This window comes from Papio anubis, chromosome 13, assembly GCF_008728515.1.
Source record: "Papio anubis isolate 15944 chromosome 13, Panubis1.0, whole genome shotgun sequence".
NCBI lineage: Eukaryota > Metazoa > Chordata > Mammalia > Primates > Cercopithecidae > Papio > Papio anubis.
In genome coordinates this window covers 66,900,788-66,924,980 of record NC_044988.1, presented here as the reverse complement: position 1 = coordinate 66,924,980, position 24,193 = coordinate 66,900,788, and the positions used below count along the sequence as shown (strand labels likewise).

At 39.8% G+C, this 24,193-nt stretch overlaps 2 protein-coding genes across 11 annotated transcripts in view; one reads left to right on the top strand and one right to left on the bottom strand.

Moving 5' to 3' along the window:
• Positions 1-23,540, top strand: part of XPA (XPA, DNA damage recognition and repair factor) — a 44,312-nt gene extending 20,772 nt beyond the window's left edge. The window contains exons 1-8 of one of the 10 annotated variants that reach the window (XR_638278.3): positions 603-889; positions 4,243-4,353; positions 8,359-8,464; positions 10,729-10,894; positions 12,906-13,023; positions 15,545-15,774; positions 22,490-22,678; positions 22,860-23,540. Coding sequence is in view for 8 of the 10 variants with exons in the window: in XM_009188459.3 (XP_009186723.1) it covers positions 718-889; positions 4,243-4,353; positions 8,359-8,464; positions 10,729-10,894; positions 12,906-13,023; positions 15,545-15,750 (879 nt within the window). In the remaining 2 variants the exon portion in view is untranslated. Of the gene's footprint in view, positions 1-602; positions 890-917; positions 2,181-4,242; positions 4,354-8,358; positions 8,465-10,728; positions 10,895-12,905; positions 13,024-15,544; positions 15,775-22,489 lie in introns of those variants that run through there. The other 9 variants (XR_002517511.2, XM_021927360.2, XM_017949716.3 and 6 more) reach the window with 9 other exon arrangements.
• The window catches only part of NCBP1 (nuclear cap binding protein subunit 1), a 49,062-nt gene continuing 39,921 nt past the window's right edge, over positions 15,053-24,193 (bottom strand). The window contains exon 24 of the mRNA XM_021927351.1: positions 15,053-15,598. The gene's annotated coding sequence lies outside the window, so the exon portion shown is untranslated. The remainder of the gene's footprint in view (positions 15,599-24,193) is intronic.

The window sequence follows — 24,193 nt, the reverse complement described above, 5'->3', positions numbered from 1 at the left end:
AAGGAATATTCCATGGAAAAGGTAGCCAACCTTATGCATATCAGCCCTGGACCAAGTGCTGCATTTGCCTGAGGTCACACAGCAAGTTAACTGGGAGTTTCGACCCAGGTCTTCTCATTTTAAGTCTAAGGCTGTGTCTCTAGGCCATGTATCCAACATGAAATCAGAACTATCATCTGTTGGGCTCTATGACTGGCACTACTACTACTCACTGTTACCATTTTTTGAGGTCTTTTACGTGCCAGGTATTGTCCTGGCAATCTAATCTTCCCAGAGACTCAGTAAATGGTTCCATAATTGTCCTCATTTTACTACTGAAGAAACTGAACTCTGGTTAAGTAACTTGCCCAAGGTCACATAGACTTTACCTGTCAAGAGTTCAGACTTAACCCAGGCCTGACTCCAAAGCCTATACTCTGAATCACCAAGCGAGACCTATTTTAAAGGTGACCAGGTCCTGACATATGATTTCAGCAGGGACTCTTCTCCCAGATGACAAGTGAGCAGGTAGATAGGTGGGTACTCCGTGTCCGCGCATGCCCAGACTCCGCACAGCGCCCCTGCAGGCCACGCCGAGCCCCTTAACTGCGCAGGCGCTCTCACTCCGAAAGGCCGCTGGGTACGGGGAACGCAGAGGCTGTGCCGGGCGGTCGGCTCGCCTGGGCGCGCAGTGCGCGTGCGTGGGCCTGGGAGCTGGGTCCTCGGAGTAGGTCGGAGATGGCGGCGGCCGACGGGGCTTCGCCGGAGGCGGCGGCTTTAGAGCAACCCGCGGAGCTGCCTGCCTCGGTGCGGGCGAGTGTCGAGCGGAAGAGACAGCGGGCACTGATGCTGCGCCAGGCCCGGCTGGCTGCCCGGCCCTACCCGGCGACGGCGGCTGCGGCTACTGGAGGTTTGGGCCGCGGCGGCGCTTGCCCCTTCCCTCTCCCCGCCTCCCCGGTCCCCAGACTGGCTTGTGCGAGCCGAGTCCCGGGGCCCGGGGATCGAGGCAACTGCGCTGGCGTCTGTGCGCAGATTCTTCCCCAGTCGTAGAGGGAATCCGCCCAGCCGCCTTGTCAGAGCGTCCTGTCCACGACCACAGAGCGTTCCGCGGTCGCCCCCGGGCCTTATTTGCTGCACCTGGGCTGCTCAGCTTCGATTTTTCGTTTAGGGCTGCAGCCGCCCCGGCTGGGAGGTGCCAGCCACTGCCAGATGTCAGGGCCTCAGCTGTCCCAGAAAGAGGAGTTAGACTAGTTCTTGATTCTATCCTATATACCTAGAACTAGTTGGTGGAAGAGGCAGATCTTGGTGTTTGTTAGGGAGAACTTTCAGCAATTGGAGTTGCCAAAAGTCTAACGGATTGCTTCTCATGAGCTACCGGTTACTAGAAGTGCTCAAATAGGGACTGGAAGAACCCTTACTTATGTGGAGGAGAGGAGATTCAGCAATCAGAAGGGACTGGATAGTAAACCTTTAAGATTCTAATCCATAGATTCCATGAGTCTATTTCTTGGACATGTGACCTGTACGATTTCTTGGCAAAAGCTAGATACTCAAAACATGTTTATTGATTGAAGTAAATTAAAGACTGATCTCTCATTGCAGATTATTCTATTATGGAATTTGCCACTGGGGCCAACTAATAATTTTTTCCAGGGTACTTGAAATATAGTTTGATTGATAGCCAGTTCTTTAGGACGACCTCTATAACATGAAGTACATGTGTTCCTAGAGCTCTGTACTGTCCTGTGTCGAGCACAGTTTACAGCTGTATTATCTATTACTCTTTTTTTATCAGCCAGATGTAGTGAGAGTGAGAAGAGTCTGAAGCTGGCAGCATGTCTTGATATTCGTACTAACACCGAAACTGCAAATTCCAGCTACTTTTGATGGTACTGGTCTCATTCTTTCTGCTTTATAGTGGTTTCCTTTTATTCCTTTCTCAACTTGAGACACACTAGAGTTGGACAGAAAGTTCATTTGCACTGGTTAATTCATAGTCATGATTCCATAAAGGTTTCCATAGATCTATACTACATGGCTGTGGAACACAAGGTACAAAATAGCAAAAACTGGTATTAAATTAAACTTGTTATCATGGAAAGCAAGGTAGAATGAACATTCTGTAAGATTTCTTAGGCAGTTCCCCAAGAACTGAACTGTATTGTAGCGTTGAGTACAACTCACCATGTTTCAAGAGTTAGGTAAGTGCCGGGATTTTTTATCTTTGTGATACTTTTATTTCCAAGTACTATACAGTTTTCTTTTTCTCTGTGTGCCATGACATACGCCATGAAAGAGACTGAAAAAACTTGCTTAGAATACGAAGAGTGTTGCTAAGGTCCTGGGGAAACAGCAAGTCATAGCAGCAGAGAGAAATTGGGCTTTGTTTTGGGCATGAGTTAGCGTTGTTTAGGATCCTGCTGAAGTCATGGGCTCGACTACTCCAGCCTTCCCTGTTCTGAATTCTCATTGTGCTTACTGTCATTCCATTCATTTACTTTGCTATTTATATTACATATTCTGGTAGGTTCATTCGTTTCTATCCATCCAGTCGGTACTCATGGAATGTTTACTGTTTGTCAGAAGTATACAGGTAAAGGCACTCAGTCTAATGAAGGGATACAGAGAAATGAACAGGTGTTATAGTGAGAATTGCTATTAACAGTGGAAACAAGCTTATAATCTAATCCTTTCATTTAATAGAGGGAGAAATTGAGGCCAGAGAAGGGGATTGACTTTAGCAGAATAAAACATACCAAATTTGTCTTATTTTAAAAAATGGAGGTGTAACATACTGTAAAATGTACTCATCTGAATTTTACCTATGTTAATGCTTGTGTAAACACCATAGTGATCAAGATATGTACACTTCCAGAACCTTAGAAGTTTTCCTGTTGCACCTTCCTAGTCGGTGTCCACTCTCTACTCTCAGAAGTAATACTCTTCTGACCATTTGATTGGTATTACCTCTTTCTGAAATTGATGTACATTGAGTCTGTACAGTATCTGCCCTTTTTTTGCGCAACATAGTATCTGAGAGATTCAGGCATTTTGTTGCATGCATTGGTAGTTTGTGCATTTAGATGTTGTATAGATTCTTTTGTATTCTGCAATTTTTCCGTTTTCCTTTTGGTGGCTATTTGGGTTGTTTCCACTTTGGGGCTGTTAGGAATGAAACCTCTGTACACATTCCTGTTTATGTGCTTTAGTGGACATACACACTTCTCTTGTGTATATGCCTGGAGATGGAATTGCTGGGTCATAGGAGAGGTGTAGTTATGTTCAGCTTTAGTAGGTATTGCCAAACAGTGATTATATCAGTTTCCAGTCTCACTGGCAATGTATGGCAGTTCTGGTTGCTCCACATCCTCACACTTGGTATTGTCAGTCTTTTTCATTTTAGACATTCTGGTGAGAGTCTAATGATACTTCATTATGGTTTTAATTTGTATTTTCCCAATGATTAGAGATAATGAGAACCTTTTCATGTGCTTTTTGGCCATTTGGATATCCTCATTTGTTAAGTGCCTATTCAGATCTTTTGCCTGTTTTTAAAAGTTGGGTTATTTGTCTTTTACTGACTTAGAGAATTTTATTATGTATTCTGAATGTGACCCCTTTGTCAGCTATGCATACGTTAGTCCTCCCTTATCCAAGGTTTTACTTTCTGTGGCTTTAGTTACCCACAATCAACCATGGCCCAAAATATGAAATGGAAATTTCCGGGTGAACGCGCGCGCGCGCGCACACACACACACACACACACACACACATAACACAACACACCCCACTGCTGGAGTTCTGGCTGAGATCACCTTGAATCTTTAGGTAAATTTGTGAAGAATTGATGTTTTTATGATATGGAGGCTTAAAATCCATACACAGTATATTTCTCCATTTATTTAAGTCTTCTTTGATTTCTCTTAGTGTTTTGTAGTTTTCAGGGCAGAGGTTTTACACATCTCTTTCTAGGTTGTTATTTCTTAATTCTAATTGTAGATTCTTGTGGATATTTTACACACATAATTACATCATCTGTGAACAGATGCTGTTTTACTTCTTTCTTTTCATCCTTTATGCCTTTTTGGTTTTCTTGCTCTGTTGGACTAGCTGGGGCCTTCAGTATAATGTTGAATAGAAGTGGTGATCGTGGACATCCTTGTGTTGTGTGAGATATATTGAATTCAGAGGAATTTTCTCTTTGTGAACAAGGTAACATACGGGCTTACCTACTTCAATTGTTGACTGCTTTTACTTTTGTAGGCATGGCTAATGTAAAAGCAGCCCCAAAGATAATTGACACAGGAGGAGGCTTTATTTTAGAAGAGGAAGAAGAAGAAGAACATAAAATTGGAAAAGTTGTTCATCAACCAGGTAAAGTGAGTTTTTCAAAAATAAGTATCTAGATTGGTTATTTTGAGTAACATGCTTAATTCTATGCAAACTGATGCTACATAATGCCGCAATTACTTTAATTAGTGAGTACATTATCTTTATAAAAGTGATAAAGTTTGGCAGTTTTGCTAGTAGATTAAAAAAATCAAAGAAACAGCCATGCATATGGAAATGATTATTTAACTTGTGGCTGATGTACTTAGGGGTTGATGCTCTCTGTTGTTTTATAATAGGCAGGGTTAGTCAGTATATTGATTGGTAGAATAAATACTCAGAATTATCCTGATAGGCTGAAATGAGGTGCCAGCATCCGGGAGATAACTGTGGAGAAAGAAAGCAGCTTACAAAATATAAGGTAGACCAGCATACAAAGAAGGATATAACTATGATCTAAGGTTAGTGCTTTGGTAAATCACTTATGTGTATACATATCTTCACAGTGAGGGTACTTTCACAGTCTTTGGGAAAAAGATAGAAACACTTTATTTTTTTATAAGTTTAGCAGCCAACAGTGCAATATAACAGATTTTAAAAAACCGAAAACCTATTCCAGTCTTTAGTTGTAGCTACAGAAGTGTTGTGCATTCATCAATGTAGGTGGTTGCGCTGCTCTAATCTGTGTGTGTCTATACTGTTGTTTGCAAAGCTGAGACTTGAAGGATTAAAATAGTTGTTTTTATTTGCATCAGGGACTGGTTTTGTGGAAGACAAAACCTGGGGTGGGGTTGGGGGGTGGCTGGGGATGGTTTCAGGATGATTCAAGCACATTACATTTTACTGTGTACTTTATTTCCATTATTGTTACATTGTAATATATAATGAAATAATTACACAACTCTTGCTTATGGTAGACTGCCAGTTTCTGAGTGGTAAATGTAAAAGGGAGTGACAATTTGAAAATTATCATTGTGTTTATTTAGGAATTCCCATTATAAAGAATGTTTTAAATTAGAAAACTGCACATTTTAAATGTTTTAATTAATAATGCTATGTAATAGCTTCCTAATTGGTATTTCTGTCACACTTTCTCTTCATTCTAACGCATCCTGGTAAATTTTTCAAATATACCACTTTGGCTATCACTGGCCTTGTTCCAAAATTTTTAGTTTTCCTTTTGTCTATGGATATGCTCCTCTAATATTCTACAAAAAAAGCATGATTTTTTTGTTTATTTGTTTTCTTAAAGTTTGGAGATTAGTGTGTTATAACGAAGGAGGTAAGGGAAGGCAGTGATAGGAATATTTTGAAACAAACAGTTAATTAATGACATAATGACAATTCTCCTTTTCTTTTTTTTTTTTTTCTTCTTTGAGATGGAGTTTCACTCTTGTTGCCCAGGCTGGAGTGCAGTGGTGCGATCTCGGCCCACTGTGACCTCCGCCTCCTGGGTTCAAGCGATTCTCCTGCCTCAGCCTCCCGAGTAGCTGTTATTATAGGCATGCACCACCAGGCCCCGCTAATTTTGTATTTTTAGTAGAGACGGGGTTTCTCCATGTTGGTCAGGCTGGTCTCAAGCACCCAGTCTCAGGTGATCCACCCTCCTCAGCCTCCCAAAGTGCTGGGATTACAGGCGTGAGCCACTGCGCCCAGTCGACAACTCCTCTTTCTTCTCATTGGAAATTGTGGCAGCTCTGAGAGTTGGAGCATTCAGCCTAAAGACTTCTTAGTAAAATTTATGTGTTTACATATATATGTATATGTATGTGTGTGTGTGTGTGTATATATATATATGGAAAGAGTCTTGCTCTGTCACCAGCCTGGAATGCAGTGGCGTGATCTTGACTTACTGTAACCTGTACCGCCTGTGTTCAAGGGATTCTCTTACCTCAGCCTCCCAAGTAGCTGGGACTACAGGCACACATCACCATGCCTGGTTAATTTTTTTGTTTTTGTTTTTGAGACGGAGTTTCACTCTTATTGCCCAGGCTGGAGTGCAGTGGCACAATCTTGGCTTGCTGCAACCTACACCTCCTGGGCACAAGCGATTCTCCTGCCTCAGCCTCCAGAGTAGCTGGGATTACAGGTGCCTGCTACCACGCCCAGCTAATTGACAGCTGGCTAATTTTTGTATTTTTTTGTAGAGACAGGGCTTTGCCATGTTTACCAGGCTGGTCTCGAACTCCTGGACTCAAGTGATCCACCCACCTTGGCCTCCCAAAGTGCTGGGATTATAGGTGTGAGCCACTGTGCCCAGCCTTACTAGTAAAATTTAAAGACTTGCTGGGAGAAACAGTTCTTACAGGATTAAGTTTCATAGCTAGGCATTTGAAGTCCTTAAATAATCTAGCTTTGCCTTACCTAGAGTGGTTTTTCTGTGCTGGGAGTTGAGGATACATGGCTGAATACAGACTCTCCTCTCAAGGAGTTTATAATCCAGAAGGTGAGACAGATAAAGAAGCTTTTTGCTTTGTTGGTAGGGGGTAGAATGGAGGGAGAAAAAAATGTTTCCATTTGGAAGTGAATGCTGTTGTTGTCTTTCTTCTGTTACCATGCTGTTTATTGCTCTTTCCTGTGTAATGTTGGTGCCCTGTCTGTAAGCAGATCCCTTTTCACCCTACCACTCTGGGACTAATCTGTTTTGTACTTTCAGCGGTGCTGTGGTAGGCAAAATAATGGCCCCCAAAGATGTCCATGCCTTAATCACCCTGGAACCTATGAATATATTATCTTTATCATAGCAAAAAGGACTTTGCAGATATGATTAAGGTCAAAGACCTTGAGATGGGGAGAATATCCTGGGTTATCCAGGTAGACCCAATGTAAGCACACAAATTTCCTTAAAAGTGGAAGAGGGGCTGGACACAGTGGCTCACGCCTATAATCCCAGCACTTTGGGAGGCCAGGGTAGATGGATCACCTGAGATCAAGAGTTTGAGACCAACCTGGGCAACATGGTGAAACTCTGTCTCTACTAAAAATACAAAAATTAGAGCTGGGTGCAGTGGCTCACGCCTGTAATCCCAGCACTTTGGGAGGCCGAGGTGGGTGGATCACAAGGTCAGGAAATCGAGACTAGCCTGGCCAACATGGTGAAACCCCATCTCTACTAAAAATACAAAAATTAACCGGGTGTGGTGGTGCGTGCCTGTAATCCCAGCTACTTGGGAGGCTGAGGCAGGAGAATTGCCTGAACCCAGGAAGTGGAAGTTGCAGTGAGCCAAGATCACGCCACTGTACTACAGCCTGGGCAACGGAGCGAGATTCCATCTCAAAAAACAAAACAAAACTAAAACAAAACAAAAATTATCTGGGCATGGTGGCGTGCACCTGTAATCTCAGCTACTTGGGAGGCTAAGGCAGGAGAATCGCTTGAACCTGAGAGGTGGAGGTTGCACTGAGCCGAGATCGTGCCACTGCACTCCAGCCTGAGCGGCAGAGCAAGACTCCTTTTCTACAAAAAAGTAGAAGAGGAAACCTGAGAGTCAGAGGGACATGTGATTATGGAAGAAGTGAGTGATGCCATGTGAGAAGCCACCATTGCTGACTGTGAAGATGGAGGAGGGGGTCCTGAGTCAAGGAATGCAGGCAGCCTGTAGAAGCTGGAAAAGGCAAGGAGATGGATTCATGCCTAGAGCCTCCAGAAAGGAACACAGCCCTGCCAACACCTTGATTTTAGCCTACTGAGACCCATGTCAGAATAAACTAGAGATCTGTGTGATAATAAATGTGTGTTGTTTTAAGTCACTTAGTCTGTGATAGTTTCTTACAGCTGCAATGTAGCACTAATACAGGTACCTTGCACATGGCTGGGATTCAGAAATACTTGTGGAATTGCTAGGTTTTTTTTCTTTATGTTACTTCCTTTTCTTTTTTCCTCTTTAATTTTTTTTTTAGATAAACATAATCAAGGTCTTATTTTGTCTTTTACTTAAATGTATTTATGTGAGGCATAGCATACATGCGGATAAGCTAATAAAATAGAGGAAAATATATTGTTCTAGTCATAAAAAAGGAAACTTAAAGAGTTCATTTTCCTTTTCTTAGGACCTGTTATGGAATTTGATTATGTAATATGTGAAGAATGTGGGAAAGAATTTATGGATTCTTATCTTATGAACCACTTTGATTTGCCAACTTGTGATAACTGCAGGTACTTATTTTAGATGATGTTCTTAATTGCTAATGTTTATGGGTAGGTTTAGGGCAAAACAAGTTATATCTGTTTGGATTTGATATTTTCTTAGTAATTATGATTTTTATTTTGGGCGTTTCCTAAAATTTCTATGGTTTCTATTTTGCCAAATACAGTAAATCTGTGACTATTAAAGCTTATGTTATACCCCATAAAATAGGAAGGATGGTTCTGCCATAGAAATTTCCTTTTCTTTTTCTGCTGGCCTGAGTTTTTTGTTTTTGTTTTTTAACATCTCTCAGTAGCAGGCTCCTAACCCTTCTCTTCACCCAGCCCTAATGATCCCTCTATTTCTTAATTATTCCAGGGTGTGTTACATCTTGGTCAGAGGTCTGGGGCCTTCAGTGAGAGGACTGTAGCTCAGAATACCTTTTTCATTCATGTTTTGCTACCCTCATAAAGAGAATAGATGAGGAAAAACCATATTCTTCTATTCTTTTTCTTCTAGACTTTATCCTTTTTTTATATCACCCAGAATAACCTTTCTCACTTCACATGGTTCTCCTATCGCTACTGTTGACTCAGCCAGATGCTGTGCTGGTATCTTTTGCACTTTGAAGGTACTATCTTGGAATCTTAGTTGGACCTCTTACCTGCTCCCTGTGCTTAGTTTGTCCCTACAGCCCTCAATCAACTCCTCACATGCCTGAAGGACCCGACCTTTTAGAGTCCCTGCTGCAGACACTGGGAGCCATCGTGATTGGCTTGTTGCTGAGCGGAGTCCTAGGTAGATAGAGAGGGAGGTGTGGTCCCTGGTCTCATGATCAGATATATGGCTGGGAATGTTCCGGCACCACAGCTGGAACTACAGATTACAAACTCATTTCCCACCGACACAGTGGTGAAGGTCCACAGTATTGTCATCATTCTCCTTAAAGGCCAGTATAGCTTTTGGGAAATGAAACACTACATAGAATTTTATTTCCAAGAGAAAATGGAAGCAACTATTGTACTGGTTTAAAGAAAGTTGTGAATATATTACCTTACCATAGCAAAGGGACTTTGCAGATATGATTAAGCTTAAAGACCTTGAGATGGGGAGATTATCCTGGGCTATCTAGGTAGACCGAATACAAGCACACGAGCTTTCTTAGAAGTGGAAGAGGAAAGCTGAGAGTCAGAGGGACATGCGATTAATGAAGAAGTGAGTGGTGCAATGTGAGAAGCCATCATCATTGGCTGTGAAAGTGGAAGGAGGGGGTCATGAGTTAAGGAATGCAGGTGGCCTCTAGAAGCTAGAAAAGGCAAGGAGATGGATTCTTACCTAGTGCCTCCAGAAAGGAACGCAGTCCTGCCAACACCTTGAAAAGTCTGGAAACGTTACGCTTTTATGTTTAATCATAATCAGGAACACAGGCCTCCATTCTTTTTCAACATTGTCAAAGATGATAGTTTTAGTACCATGTAGTCTACGTGTCTCATGTTAGTTTATACTTCTGAATTATTTAGCTTTCATACAGCTCTTCCCAGTTTTAACTTTTATGTGTTTGTGATAGAATCCTCTGATTGAACCTTTGATTTCTCCCCTCCCTGACCTGTACCTGCTCTTTAGTGTTTACCATTTCAGTAAAGCCAGCTTCATTCACTGGCTATGTCTCCACTCTCCTGTGTGCATTAATTCCAAACCTGTTTGGCTTTAGGCTCAATCCATATCCTGAATCCATCGGCATCTCATCCTCTCCCACTGCTGCCTTAGTCTAGGCCACCATCAGCTCTTGCCTGGACCACTGCTGTAGTGTTCTAACTGGTCTCTCCCCCACTACCCCTTTTGTACCCCTAGGGTCTCCTTTTCATATCGTATTTTGCTCAAAACTTTCTAGTGGTTTCTAACCATTGTCTTCACCATTGCTTGCAAGGCCCTGACTGTCTCTGACTGTATCTCCCACCACTCCTCACCATCGCTTACTGCAGGTCTTCTAGTTACACTGGTCCTCTTGCTGTAAGCTCTCTTTGCAAAATACACCCATCCCCTAGAGCCTTTGCCCTTGCTGTTCCCTTTGCTAAGAATGTTTTTTCTCTAGATAATATAACTTATCAGAATAAGTAAAAGATAAAGTATTTTTCCATTAGAATTCTTATGTTGCTAATGTAACCATGAGAGTTGCAGGAAAAAGTATTTTATATGTCCTTTTTGCTGTGTGTGCCCCTAAGTTGCTGGGCCATTTGCAAACTTAGTTTATTTAAAATAACTAATTTATATAATGGACTTAATCTGTTTTCAGAGATGCTGATGATAAACATAAGCTTATAACCAAAACAGAGGCAAAACAAGAATATCTTCTGAAAGACTGTGATTTAGAAAAAAGAGAGCCGCCTCTTAAATTTATTGTGAAGAAGAATCCACATCATTCACAATGGGGTGATATGAAACTCTACTTAAAGTTACAGGTCTCTAATAAGTTGTGTTTATTATATTTAACTCTGGTAAAGTCTTAATAACAAACTAGTCATAGCTTGGTTTTTGCTTACAGAGTGTGAAAAAACTCTTTTCTCTAGTTTTGCATATGCATCACAGTCATGTATAATGACATTTAATAACATGTTTTCTCATTTTGCTTTTGTTTTTTTTTGTCTTATACGATAAGGTCTCACTCTGTCACTCAGGCTAGAGTGCAGTGGTGAGATCATGGTTCACTGCAGCCTTGACTTCCTGGGCTCAGGTAATCCTTCCATCTTAGCCTTCTGAGTAGCACCTGGCTAGTTTTTTGTATTTTTTGTAGAGATGGGGTTTTGCCATATTGCCCAGGCTGGTCTCGAACTCCAGGGCTCAAGTGATCCTCCTGCTTTGGCCTCCCAAAATGATGGGATTACAGGCATGAGCCATCATGCCTGACCTCATTTTGCTTCTAATATGGCACTTTGAAACAAACATGTTGCTATTGGGTGATGTTAAGAGTACAATTTGGAAACTAAAAAAGGTTGGAATGGGAGTCAGGCCCCATTTCCTTACCCTCTTTCACCTCCATCTCCCACCAAAAAAGAAATATTAAAAAAAAGAAAAATTTCAGGAATTTCATAAATACCTAAACTCTAACTCTACCCATCTGGAATGCTAGCGAGTGTCCATATAGCTCTGTAATCTCAGAGCAGGTCTTCTCAGCGCCACTTGCTGCAGATGGGTTACAGGCGTGCCAAGATGCTGATCCACTTAGTGGCTAGGACTGCTAGTGCCCAGGCCAGTTTCTTTGAGTCACAAGCAGTCTCTTGTATCTACCTCAGAGTGGTACAAATATTGTAATATTCTTTTTGTGCTGTTAGCTTAAAATATTGGGAGGCATTGCTTTAGAGCACAGTATTGTAAAACAAAACATGTACTGAATTTCATTAAATACTAATATGAGTCTGTTGATTAGAAAATTCACTATTGTTTTATGTACCATTAAATATTTTTAAATGCCGCTAATTAAATCAACATACGCTTTCTTATCACTTGATGCTTTTATTTTATACTTGGTGAAACAGCGCCCGTAGACTTTATTACAGTTTTTTGTCATATATCACAACTTTTGCATACATAAAAGGGAAAATGCAAGTGCAGAAGACTTATGATGGTATTCCTAAACTTTCCATTCAAAGTCCGGTTCTTCATCACTTTTTGACTCAGAGTTGTTAAAGTACCATTAAGTGCACTGGTGATGCAGCATTTTCAGGGATGTTAAATTGTGGAAAACGTGATGTCCCAGAATATATGAAAAACAAGTATAAAGTATATCACTTGCATATGTGAGAAATTTGAGTTTGGCTACACTGATTAACATTATGGTCCTTTAACATATTGTGAGAGGTATCCTGAGCATAATCCTTAGTGGTAAATTCTCTTAAAATGTGAGTAAATACTATAAAGAATAAAGGTATATAATGTAAAGTTTTAAAAGTAGAATGAAGACTTTTTACATCATTTCGGTACCAAAATTAAAAAAATATATATATCCTGCAGATCAGAAGTCAAGTCGATAGAAACAATTACTGATCTTGAAGGAGATAAGTAGTAGTAATTGGTAATTTCCTGCGGTTGGAGATTTTTTGGAGATGACCTCATGTTTAGGTCTGATGTGGCTAATCTGTCAACAAATTGTTTCTTTGGTGAGCCCGCCACAGTTGATCAAACTCACTGACCACATGTACTTTTGATTCCTGTGACGATACAGTCAGAGGACAACTTTTCTATTTATAATCTAATTCAGCATATGTTTACTGACAGTTTCATAGGTTTGGATAGATGTTTTATTAGAGTTGTTTCTGATCATTAATATTTAGAACCTTTACATTTCTCATAAGTATTTATAAATTTATACTTGAGTTAGATATTCTTTGGTACCTGTGGATTTGACAGTTATAACTTTATAATATTTTGCAAGTCCGAATCACAACTTATTTAAATATGGATTTTGTGTTGTAGATTGTGAAGAGGTCTCTTGAAGTTTGGGGTAGTCAAGAAGCATTAGAAGAAGCAAAGGAAGTCCGACAGGAAAACCGAGAAAAAATGAAACAGAAGAAATTTGATAAAAAAGTAAAAGGTAGATGGCCACATTTTATATCGTGAAGGATTGTGTTTTACCATTTTGCAAAAAGCCTTTAGCTAGATTCTTCCTGTTTAATGTCGCCAATAGATTGGAATGTGTTTTTCAGAGGTTGAAAAAAATGACTTAAAGTTTGCCTCAATATGTTGGTCTTCAAGGCACTCAGCTCAAACCTCACAATACGACATTTCTGAAAAGCATGTACATCATCATCTTAAAGTGAATCGTGTTTTTATATAGGAACAATGTGAGGATCAGGAGTGGTATCACTGGTCAAGGATTTGGCATCAATTAAATCTTAAGTATAATCAATAGTGTTATAAAAAACACGCCCACCAACAATCTCCTCTAATTGCTTAAAATGAAGAGCCATGCCCTAAGTCTTAGTCATCTAATTCAGCAGCTAAAAGGAACTTTTATTTTATATATGACCAAAAGACCCAGAAAGGTGGAGTGACTTGTTACATAGATAGTTACTGGCAGAGTTGGGACTGGAAGGAGGCTTTTTTGACTGAAAGTCTCCATGAAGTAGTCATTTCTCTATCCATGCATCTGTGTTTGCATGCATTCCCTTGTCCATCTATCTCTGCATTAATTTGTCCCTGTTATCCATCCAGGTATGTATGTCTGTTAAGTCTGTCTGTCTGAAATTTTCATCCATCCATCTATCAATGCATCCAATGTTTACTAAGTGTCAACTATGTGCCAGGCACTGTGCTGACATGAATTCTGGAGTCAGAATTTGTCAGGAGAGAAACTTAAAATCGTGCAGGTGTGCTAGGTACCATGATAGTGATGAGCGAGCGGTGCTGTGGGAGCACAGTGGTCACTTTCTGCTCTATCACAGAATCCCTGAAAGAGCCTTAAAAAAGGAAACATCCATGTTCTTCATGCAGTAATTTTGCAGAGGCCCATTGTAGTGTACACTGTGTAGAGATAACACATACTTTATGTATATATTGGGTTTTATATATATACTAAATTAATTCATTGAAAATGAATGTCCTATCCATATAATTTTGCTTTTGTTTTTCATAATTGGCTTTGGAGTGGTTTGGATTGGATTAATAAGTGGTTTTGGAGAATGAATAAGATAAGATCAGATGTCTAAAAATAAAAAAGCAAAACCAAAAATTGAACGTAAATCTTCCTTGTTGTGAGGAACACGTTGTTGTAATCCTTCTCATTGTGAGGATTTGTTTTTCCTTTGTCATTACAAGTGTAATTCCATTACAGTGCGGAAAAGTTAGAGAATTACAAAGAGCTCTTATCACATGATTTTCCTACTCAGAGACAATCATCAGCAACGTTTTAATTTTTGCTCTTCCTGTTCTTTTCTATCCTACGATCCTTAAAATTTTTTAAAAATAAAAATGGAAGCACTATTTGACACGAAGTTAAGCCAGCAACTCCATGATCAACATCCGTATACACATCTTTTTATATAGTTACTTAGCAATTCCTGAATCACAAGGTAAGGCACACATTCATGGCTTTGTAGAGAGGTTTCCTGTAATAAGTTGTGTCACCTAAGAACATTTCATTAAAGAACTCCCCAGAATTAGCCACTGCTGTATTGAGAGGATTTGGAAAGAGTTCTTATGAATTTGGCCCTTTAGTCTTTTCAATACTTTACACCAGTCCTTCCTCCGTTCCAGTAGCAAGGAGAATCTTGAAAGATAAAGTAGTGAAAAGGCATTTTAAGAGGTGTGAAAGAGAGGACAGAGTTATAGATTAGTTATATGCTAGCCTAGGATTTTTTAACTCCAGCTACCTGAAATCACCTCAACTCTTACCTGTCTGCTGCCTCCTTAAACCATTTCCAGGTGGTATTTTGGTGCAGATAATAATATATGGATAAAATAATAAGTATTAATTAAAAATCTGTATCTGCAAGGTGATGAAATATTTTTTGAAACGAGGGCTGTCTGTACTTTCTTAGATACTAATTCTGTAGTTTGGTCACAGTGTCATCTAATGGTAACAAATTCCTGTAATTTGACAAACAGAATGAAAGACGATGGCATCCATTTCATCACATGCTTTTTTAATAAAAATTCTATGTGGCATATATATTATTAGTATGAACAGAACTCTTCAAAAAGATTTAGTTTCCATTGGTATTACTTTTTAAAGAAATATGAACTGTAATGTAATTGGCTTTTTTTCTCATTACATTAAATTGCTGCTGTTAGTCACCAGATAAGCTACTGTCAGTTGTCCTCATTTTGAAGAGTTTGAACTTGCCCTGAAGTTCTTCATAGAGTTAGACCTCTTGGGTCTGGTTTCTTTTCCAGTTCGCTTCTTACTTGAATGAAGCATGTCTTTCGAGGAAATTTTCCAAAGTGGTTACATGAGTCATATTTTCCAAGTCTCTGCAAATAGAAATGTTTTTCTGCTTTTGTGCATATGAATACCTAAGTTCTGTGACATTAGTCCACTGTCTTCTGGTATTTAATGTTCAGAGAGGTCAGTGTGATGCCGCCTTTAATTATGGCTTCTTGTTGATTTACTTTAGAGGTTGTTCCCGCCTTCCTGAATAGGCCACAAAGGGCTGAGATTGGAGTAGACACTGTAGAGAGTAGACACAAGGAGCTTACTGTACAGTTTCCTCAGAGGCTCAGAACAGAGAGGAATAAAAGCAAGTCTAAAAGTATTTTAGTTGAAAAGAAATTGGAACCTGGTTCCTCTTGGTCTTCTGATTTTGATCCGCAAAGAAGCTGACACAGTTTACTTCTTTATGGGAAGGTAAGAGATTATATTTACCTGCTTTGAGAATATGATCTTCTACTTTAGCAATTTGAGAATTGATCTGACTACCAAAAATAATTTTATAGTTTAAATAGTGTAAGGTGTGTATATATCTATATAGATCTATATCTATATAGATATATAAAAATAGGGTGAAAGACAAAGTGTTTTCTTGTTAGTGAATTCAAATTGTTAACGGATTTTAGATACAAGAAGGCAGAAACTGCTGTTCAGTTTTTTAACTGGTATCAAAACTCTGTATCAAAATATTCAAAGGACCGATTGAGAGTATTTGGAAAGAGTTCTTTTGAATTTGGCCGTTTCAGTGCCCTCCACCAGTCCTTCCTCTTTTCCAGGAGCAAGGAGAGCCTTGAAGGATGAAGTAGTGAACAGGCATCTTAAGGCGTGCGAAAGGACTGTTACACATTACAGTAATCAGTTATAGATGATAGAAATCAGTTTTGATTTCAAAACTTCAGGATGCACTGGCCTTAATATTAGATGGGAACGTTCACCTGGTTCAAATGTACAGAAATTTTTGGGTTTGCATGTCTACTCTATAAATAAGGTAGAAATAAGGCTTTTCTTTAGTTATACCAGCTTTCTCTTATTCAATACTGGTAGAGGTTACCCTTCTAAAAAAAGGAAAATAAATTCATTTTCATTATTTATTACTATGTACTTTCCTCCCAAAAGAGGTAGGTAAGAAATCTCCTATGGAGGCCCAAGTTTGTGGACATTTTACATTGTGGGTCTGTGGTTATATTTATGAATCTTTGGAGTCATCTCTCAAGAGAGTTTGGGAGACTCAGTTCTCTGTTACTCTGCTTTAGTTTAGTTTATGGAGGACTAAATAAGACCAAAGCATCATATTATCTTTGTGTCTTTTCCTTGTAATTTTTTTTTCCTCCTGTTAACAGGGGGCACCATGAGTCAATACTTCCTGCCCTACCATGAAGCATTTAGTAGTATCTTGTCTGTCTCAGTTAGTTGTCTTATAAGTTGACCTCAGAAGCAGCATTGGGTTTCCTTGAATACAGACCACCTCTTTTGCAAAACCAAGATGTTAAACTGAATACAAGTTTTAGATTGGTATAAAATAACATTTTCATTTAAAAAAGGATTTAGGAGAAAATTTTTTTGTGTAAAAAGTATAAGCAGTCCCTGAATATATCAGTAACAAGACTGGTTACCATGAAAATTGTTATAAATTTCCACAAAAGGCAGTCCTTTAGTTAATAGCTTCCAGCATTGTGAAATTCTAGGCCAGTGGAACTAGGAGGCTGGCTCATGGTAAACCACTATTTTGTCTCCAGCTTCAATTAGGCCTTCAGCACTGCGTAGGACCTGCACCCATGCCAGGTTTCCTCGGCTTCCCCAAAGTCAATTTCAGACCTACAGACCTTCTTTCACTCTTCTAAAGCCTTATCTTGTTTTTACAACTACCTCCTTCCCATTCTCAGCAGTAGGTAGTTGATTTCTGCTTTCCTAAGTTTTAAGTTGTTAAATGAAGTAATGTGAAAAAAGTATTAATCTTAAATTTTTTTATTTACCTGATGTTGACATTTGCCATATTTACTTTTTCTTCCACACACATATTTTGCCAAGCCATTTAAGTTACTTGCAGACATTGTGATTCTTACAAATACTTCAGCATGTTTTTCCTCAAAACAATGGCATTCGGCTGGGAGCAATGGCTCACGCCTGTAATCCCAACACTTTGGGAGGCCGAGGCGGGCAGATCACCTGAGGCTAGGAGTTTGAGACCAGCCTGACCAACATGGTGAAACCTTGTCTCTACTAAAAATACAAAAATTAGCTGGGTATGGTAGTGGGCACCTGTAGTCCCAGCTACTCAGAAGGCTGAGGCAAGAGAATTGCTTGAACCCAGAAAGTGGAGGTTGCAGTGAGCTGAGATTGCGCCATTGCACTCCAGCCTGGGCAACAAGAGTGAAACTCTGTCTCAAAAAAACAAAAAACAAAACAAAACAAAAAACAGTGGTGTTCTACCTAGCTAAAGAACAATGATCATACTCAAGAAATTTAGCATTAATATAATGCTACTGTCTTGTGTATAATTTAATATTCCCCAGTTATTTTGGTGTCCTTGACAGCTTTTTGTTGGATCCAGGTGCTATTCAAGGATGATGCATAGTGATAGTTGCTTTTAAACTAGTCTCTCAGCCTTTTTTGTCTTTCACGACATTGACATTTTGCAGTCAGTGCCCAGGCCAGCTGCTATTCAGTGTGTCCCTCCATTCAGATTTATTAGCTGCTTGTTTCCTCACAGTTAGACTCAGGTCAAATGTTTTTGGTGGGAATACTTTCAAGCTGATGTGTTTGAGCATTTATCAGTAGACACATGGTACCAGCTTTTAAGGGAGTGGTAGTTTGACTGCTTAGTTAAGGTGGTATCTGCCACGTTTGTCCATTGTAAAGGTACCCTTTATCCTTTGTAATTAGTGAGAATTCTAATACTGTGTGAATATCTCATTCCTTACCTTTCCTTAGTGGTTTTATTTAGTACACAGGGCTGAGTCTTACTTTAGTTATTATTGTGGTGGATATAAATGGTGATTTTTTACTTCTGTCACTTTCTGTAATTGTTATTTGGCTTTTGGAAAGAGGAGCTTTTCTCCTTTTAAAAACTTTTTTTTTTTTTAAAGCATCAGCTGGACTCATTGTTTCTTATTCTGAAGTCAATGTATTATAGTCCATTCCAGTCATGATTCATTTTGGTGTTGAAATTGTCCAAAATTTGTCCAGTAGAATCCCCTTCAAACTAGCTCCTGTCTTTTTAAACTATTTTGTGTGGAAATAATTTCAAACTTATAAAAACTTGCAAGGATAATAATACAAAGGGCCACTCATATATCCTTTATCCAGATTACCTACTGTTAACACTTTATGCTATTTGCATCATTTGCATGCTCTTTCTATACACATACAGTATTTATTTTTTTCTGAACCATTTAAGACTAAGTTGTATACATTACCACCCTTTACCCATAAATATTACAGTGTATATTTCCTAATAGGGATATATTTTGTTACTCAACCAAAGTATATTGTTAACTTGGGTCAATTTAACATTGATTTAGTATTTATGTCTAATCTGCCCTCCATATTCTAGTTTTGTTAGTTGATCTTAATATTCTTTTTTTTTTTTTTTTTTTTTTGAGACGGAGTCTTGTCTGTCAGCCTGGCTGGAGTGGCGGACCTCAGCTCACTGGAAAGCTCCTCGGCCCCAGGTTTACGCCCATTCCTCCTGCCTCAGCCTCCCCGTAGCTGGGACTACAGCGCCTCAGCCACCTCGGGCCTCGGGCTAGTTTTTGTATTTTTCTTTCTTTTTTCTTTTTTTGAGACGGAGTCTCGGCTTCTGTGGCCCAGGCTGGGAGTGCAGTGGCCAGATCTCAGCTCACTGCAAGCCCGCCTCCCTGGCTCACGCATTCTCCTGCCTCTAGCCTCCTAGAAGCTGGGACCAGGCCACTCCTCGGGCCATTAAGTTTTTGTATTTAGTAGAGATCGGGTTTCACCCGCGAGCAGCCAGGATGGTCTCTGATCTCCTGACCTCGCGGATCACTCGCCTCGCCCCCAAAGTGCTGGGATTACAGGCTTGAGCCACCGCGCCCGGCCGATCTAATATTCTTTTTAGTGATTCCTTTCTAGAACAGAATCCAGTCTGGGATTGGGTATTGGCTTTAGGTACCAAGTCTTTCTAAACTTTTCTGGGATATTTACACAGCTCTTATTTTTTATGACATTGACATTTTTGAAGAAAAGTCTGCTTCCCCTGCCCTGCCTTTCAAAACATGCTTCTCACTTGGGGCAGTTTCTGGTGTGTCCTGCTGGCTGGATGTAGGGTATGCATTTCAGGCCAGGGACAGTATGTAAGTGATGTGCTTTTCTCAGGGCCTCGTATCTGGAGGCACTGATGTCTGTCAGCCCTCAGTGGTAATTCTGATTTTTGATTTGATAAGCAAAAAGAAATTGTATCCCCCTAGATTTAGTATCCATCCATTGATGGTTCTTGCTAGAACCAGTCTTTAGTATGATGGTTATAAGAATTGTCTTCTAATTCCAGCATTCCTTCTGCATTTAAGCAGTTGGCAGTCAGCATTCTGTAACATCCTTTGCCCCATTTACTTACTGGTATGAATTCATTAATTTCTGTTTTTCTCCAGTGGCTTTGGTTCTTTCTGTCCTTACTTTGTTGCTCAAATGGCCTGATTTGGCCTAGTGACTAGCTTTTGTATCTTTTGACATGTCATTTCCTTTTTAATTTTTATTTACTTGTTTACTTTTGAGACCTAGTCTCGCTCTGTCACCCTGGCTAGAGTGCAGTGGCACAATCTCAGCTCACTGCAACCTTCACCTCCCGGGTTCATGTGATTCTCCTGTCTCAGCCTCCCAAGTAGCTGAGATTACAGGCATGTGCCACCATGTCCAGCTAATTTTTGTGTTTTCAGTAGAGATGGGGGTTTCACCATACTGGCCAAGCTGGTCTCAAACTCCTGACCTCAAGTTGATCCACCTGCCTTGGCCTCCCAAAGTGCTAGGATTATAGGTGTGAGCCACCATGCCTGGCCTTATGTCATCATTTCTTGAGCACTCCTGCTTTCTAGCACAACACATGCGTACCTGTATTCCTATGTCTCTGTCTATAAATGTACGTAAACCTTGAGTTTACACACTGATACATCCAGTTTTAAAATTTCATTGGTCATTTTAGTTTTACTTATACGGGCTTTTTGGATGATGAGAAACCTGGTGGCTCCCATGATCCTTAATATAGTGACTTGATCGAAGCCCTGTGTGTGACTATTTCCCATTACTGTTGCTGCTTCCTCTTCTGGAGGGAGCCCTCTTTTTCTTGGGCTCTCTCACCCTGCTGCGGATGCTTACTTGTTCCATAGGACTGGATTGTTCAGAAAGGGAAAGAAGGGTGAAAAAAACTCCAGACCTATCTATTTAAAAATACTTCCTTATATTCTGTTGTTTTTTCCTTTGAGACAGGGTCTCACTCTGTCACCTAGGCTGGAGTGCAGTGGTGCAATCACGGCTCACTGCAGGCTCAAACTCCTTGGCTTAAGTGATCCTCTCACCTCAGCCTCCCAAGTAGCTGGGACTACAGGCATATGCCACCATGGCTAGCTAATTAAAAACATATTTTTTAATTTTTTTTTTTATTTTTTTTTAAGAGATGGGGGTTTCACTATGTTGCCCAGGCTGGTCTTGAACTCCCGGGCTCAGATAATCCTCCCAAAGTGCTGGGATTACAGGCATGAGCCATTGCACCTGGCCCAAAATACTTCCTTTCTGGCACAAGTTTTTCCAGGAATGTCTAGTAAATAAAGATGTGGCTTTATTCTTACCATTAAGCCTGACACATTAGCTGAAGAGTGGGGAGAAAAAGTCAGTGTAAAACCTTAGGTTCAATTATGGCTAGAAAGAGTTTTACTACAAGTTTTTTTTTTTTTTTTTAGTATTCAGAAAAGTTTTCTTTGGTACCTCTTTTTAAGTACACATAATATTCAAATTAGGCAGAAAAGTTAATTTAGCATGATTGCGCCACACCAAAATTTTGTAGGATTTTCAGTGGGATAAGGTGGCCAGATGTCTTACATGAGAACCAAGTTGAAAAGCAGGTATTAGAATTCAAGTAGGCAACATCTTCCTTACATTATCTGAAACCAGGGGGCATCTGTGGAGTTCCGGTTAGCATATCATTTTTTATTTAGAAGATATCCTAAGGTAAAATTTAAAGGAAGGAGGGCATTCCAGATCTGTATCTAGAAAAACCAAGGTCTTCAGAATATGAGAGGATACTGAAAGAAATGAAGAGTTTGGATGAACATTTTTTTCTTCTAGACCAAAACCTATCTAGAGGTATGTGCACTGAAATAATGTCAAAGTACTTTTCATGCTAGAAGTATCCATCAACTATACAACCTTGGGCAACTTATAACTTCTCTGTGCCTTGGTTTTCTCATCTGTAAAATTGGAATAATTCTACTTAGCTTAAAGGGTTGTGAGGATTAAATGTATTTAAAGTGGTAAGAACACTGCCTTACACATAGCCCTGTGTTTTCATCCTCATGACATAAAAGCTGAAAATAAGATTCAAGTAGTATTTTGATACTACTTATAGATCTAAAATGAATTAGGGAAAATATGTGATTACTTGGTGTATGTTGAGTTTTATAGCTGAGATTATACAAGACAGCTATCATACTCTCCCTTAGGTAATGCCACTGTCAAAGACAGTGATGAACTGTGTGGATAACTGGTGAGAATAGAAATGTAAAGTGTTGCTTTTTATTAAAATATGATTTACTTGGTTGCTTTCAAAGAACCCAATATAATTTTCTTTGTAAAATGATTTTGACAGGAAGTAGCAGAAAAAGCTCCAAACATTAGAATATGACCAGTGTCCTGGCTTCAGAGTTATCTTTGCTTAGTTTCCCAACCTGCAAAATCAAATCAAAACTCTGTGGTTCTTTCCAGCTCTTAATATTCTGTGATTCTTATTTTTAGCCCTCTTATAAGAACTTCAGTAGACTTGTCTTATTGCACAAGCAGTTTTTCTAAGATGAAAACATACCAGCGTAGTGGTAGAGTTCTCTACTTTCTAGTTTTCTTGCAAAGCTTGACTTGATGCTTATTGACGTAGCTCCTGACAAGAACTTAAAAATACTTTTTCTTATTTCAGCTGACTCATTTTCCTACTATGGCATTCTGTTATCTGAAGTCAAACATACCTGAATGTGTCCTATTTTGTTACTCAACTCACTTCTGAATATGGTTCTGTTTTGCATACCACCAACCCACATAACCATTTCTGAATCTCTTGTTTCACACTGCTCCAGTGAAAACTTGATTCACAGGCCGAACTAGTGAGGTAAGAAAGTAAGTTTGCCAAGTTTGTATAATCAACTTTGTTATAAAATTAAGGTAAACTATATATGGTTTAAATACACATAGACACACACACGTACATTGCTGAAAGCTTGATGGATTTGGATTTTTGGATTCAGCTGAATAGCACCACTGAAAAGATGACTTTTAAATTTTTTTCTCAGAATTGCGGCGAGCAGTAAGAAGCAGCGTGTGGAAAAGGGAGACGATTGTTCATCAACATGAGTATGGACCAGAAGAAAACCTAGAAGATGACATGTACCGCAAGACTTGTACTGTGTGTGGCCATGAACTGACGTATGAAAAAATGTGATTTTTTAGTTCAGTGACCTGTTTTATAGAATTTTATATTTAAATAAAGGAAATTTAGATTGGTCATGTTCAAAATTCAAAAAAATGCAACATCTTCATAGATGAATGAAATCCTTGTATAAGTAATGCTTCAGTAATAATTATGTATGTTATGGCTTAAAATTACCACATTTCAGTGAAGGTCGCCTGGCCTGGTTGTGTGCAGAATGTCATGTCTGCGATTGCTTTCTTACAACAGAGATGGGAGCTGAGTGCTAGAGTAGGTGAAAAAGTGGTAGGTCAGCTACAAATTTGTGGACAAGATACCGAGGCAAACCCTAGACTGGGGTAGAGGGAAAAAGTTTCAATAAAGGCCACAGCTGGCTGAACTGGATTCTTAACCAGGAAACAAATGGTGGTGTACCACTGTACCCCAGGTTCTGGTCATGTGTTTTTTAGGACGATTTCTGTCTCCACGATGGTGGAAACAGTGGGGAACTACTGCTGGAAAAAGCCCTAATAGCAGAAATAAACACTGAGTTGTAGGAGTCTGATCATGTTTTCTGTACTCTTGGGGCCTCTATTGTGGGCCTTAACATTAGTCTATCCTGGCTAACACGGTGAAACCCCGTCTCTACTAAAAAATACAAAAAACTAGCCGGGCGAGGTGGCGGGCGCCTGTAGTCCCAGCTACTCGGGAGGCTGAGGCAGGAGAATGGCGTGAACCCGGGAGGCGGAGCTTGCAGTGAGCTGAGATCCGGCCACTGCACTCCAGCCTGGGCGACAGAGCGAGACTCCATCTCAAAAACAAAACAAAACAAAACATTAGTCTAGATAGCTTTTTAAATGTTGGATTAAAGTGGAAAAGAGCTGTTTTCATGGTTGAGTGTCTGATTGTTGATCAAAGGCGGCACTGATGTTCATCGTTAAGTAGTGCTAACATTTACTGAGCATTTACCAACCAGGTGCCAGGTGTGCACCTAAGTGCCTTAGGAGTATGTTCATTTAGTCCCAGGCTTGCTTCCATGCTGCTTTCAGACTTCTAAGGAAAGAAAGTGACAACCCAATCTCATATCACCACAGGCATGTGCATCAACTTTAGTGAAATTTTCCCGTATCTTGTCAAAACAATTATTGGGTCTAGGGATTTTTTTTTTTTTTGACAAAAACAAATTCCAGTTAAAATGACTAGATACTTTCAAATTGT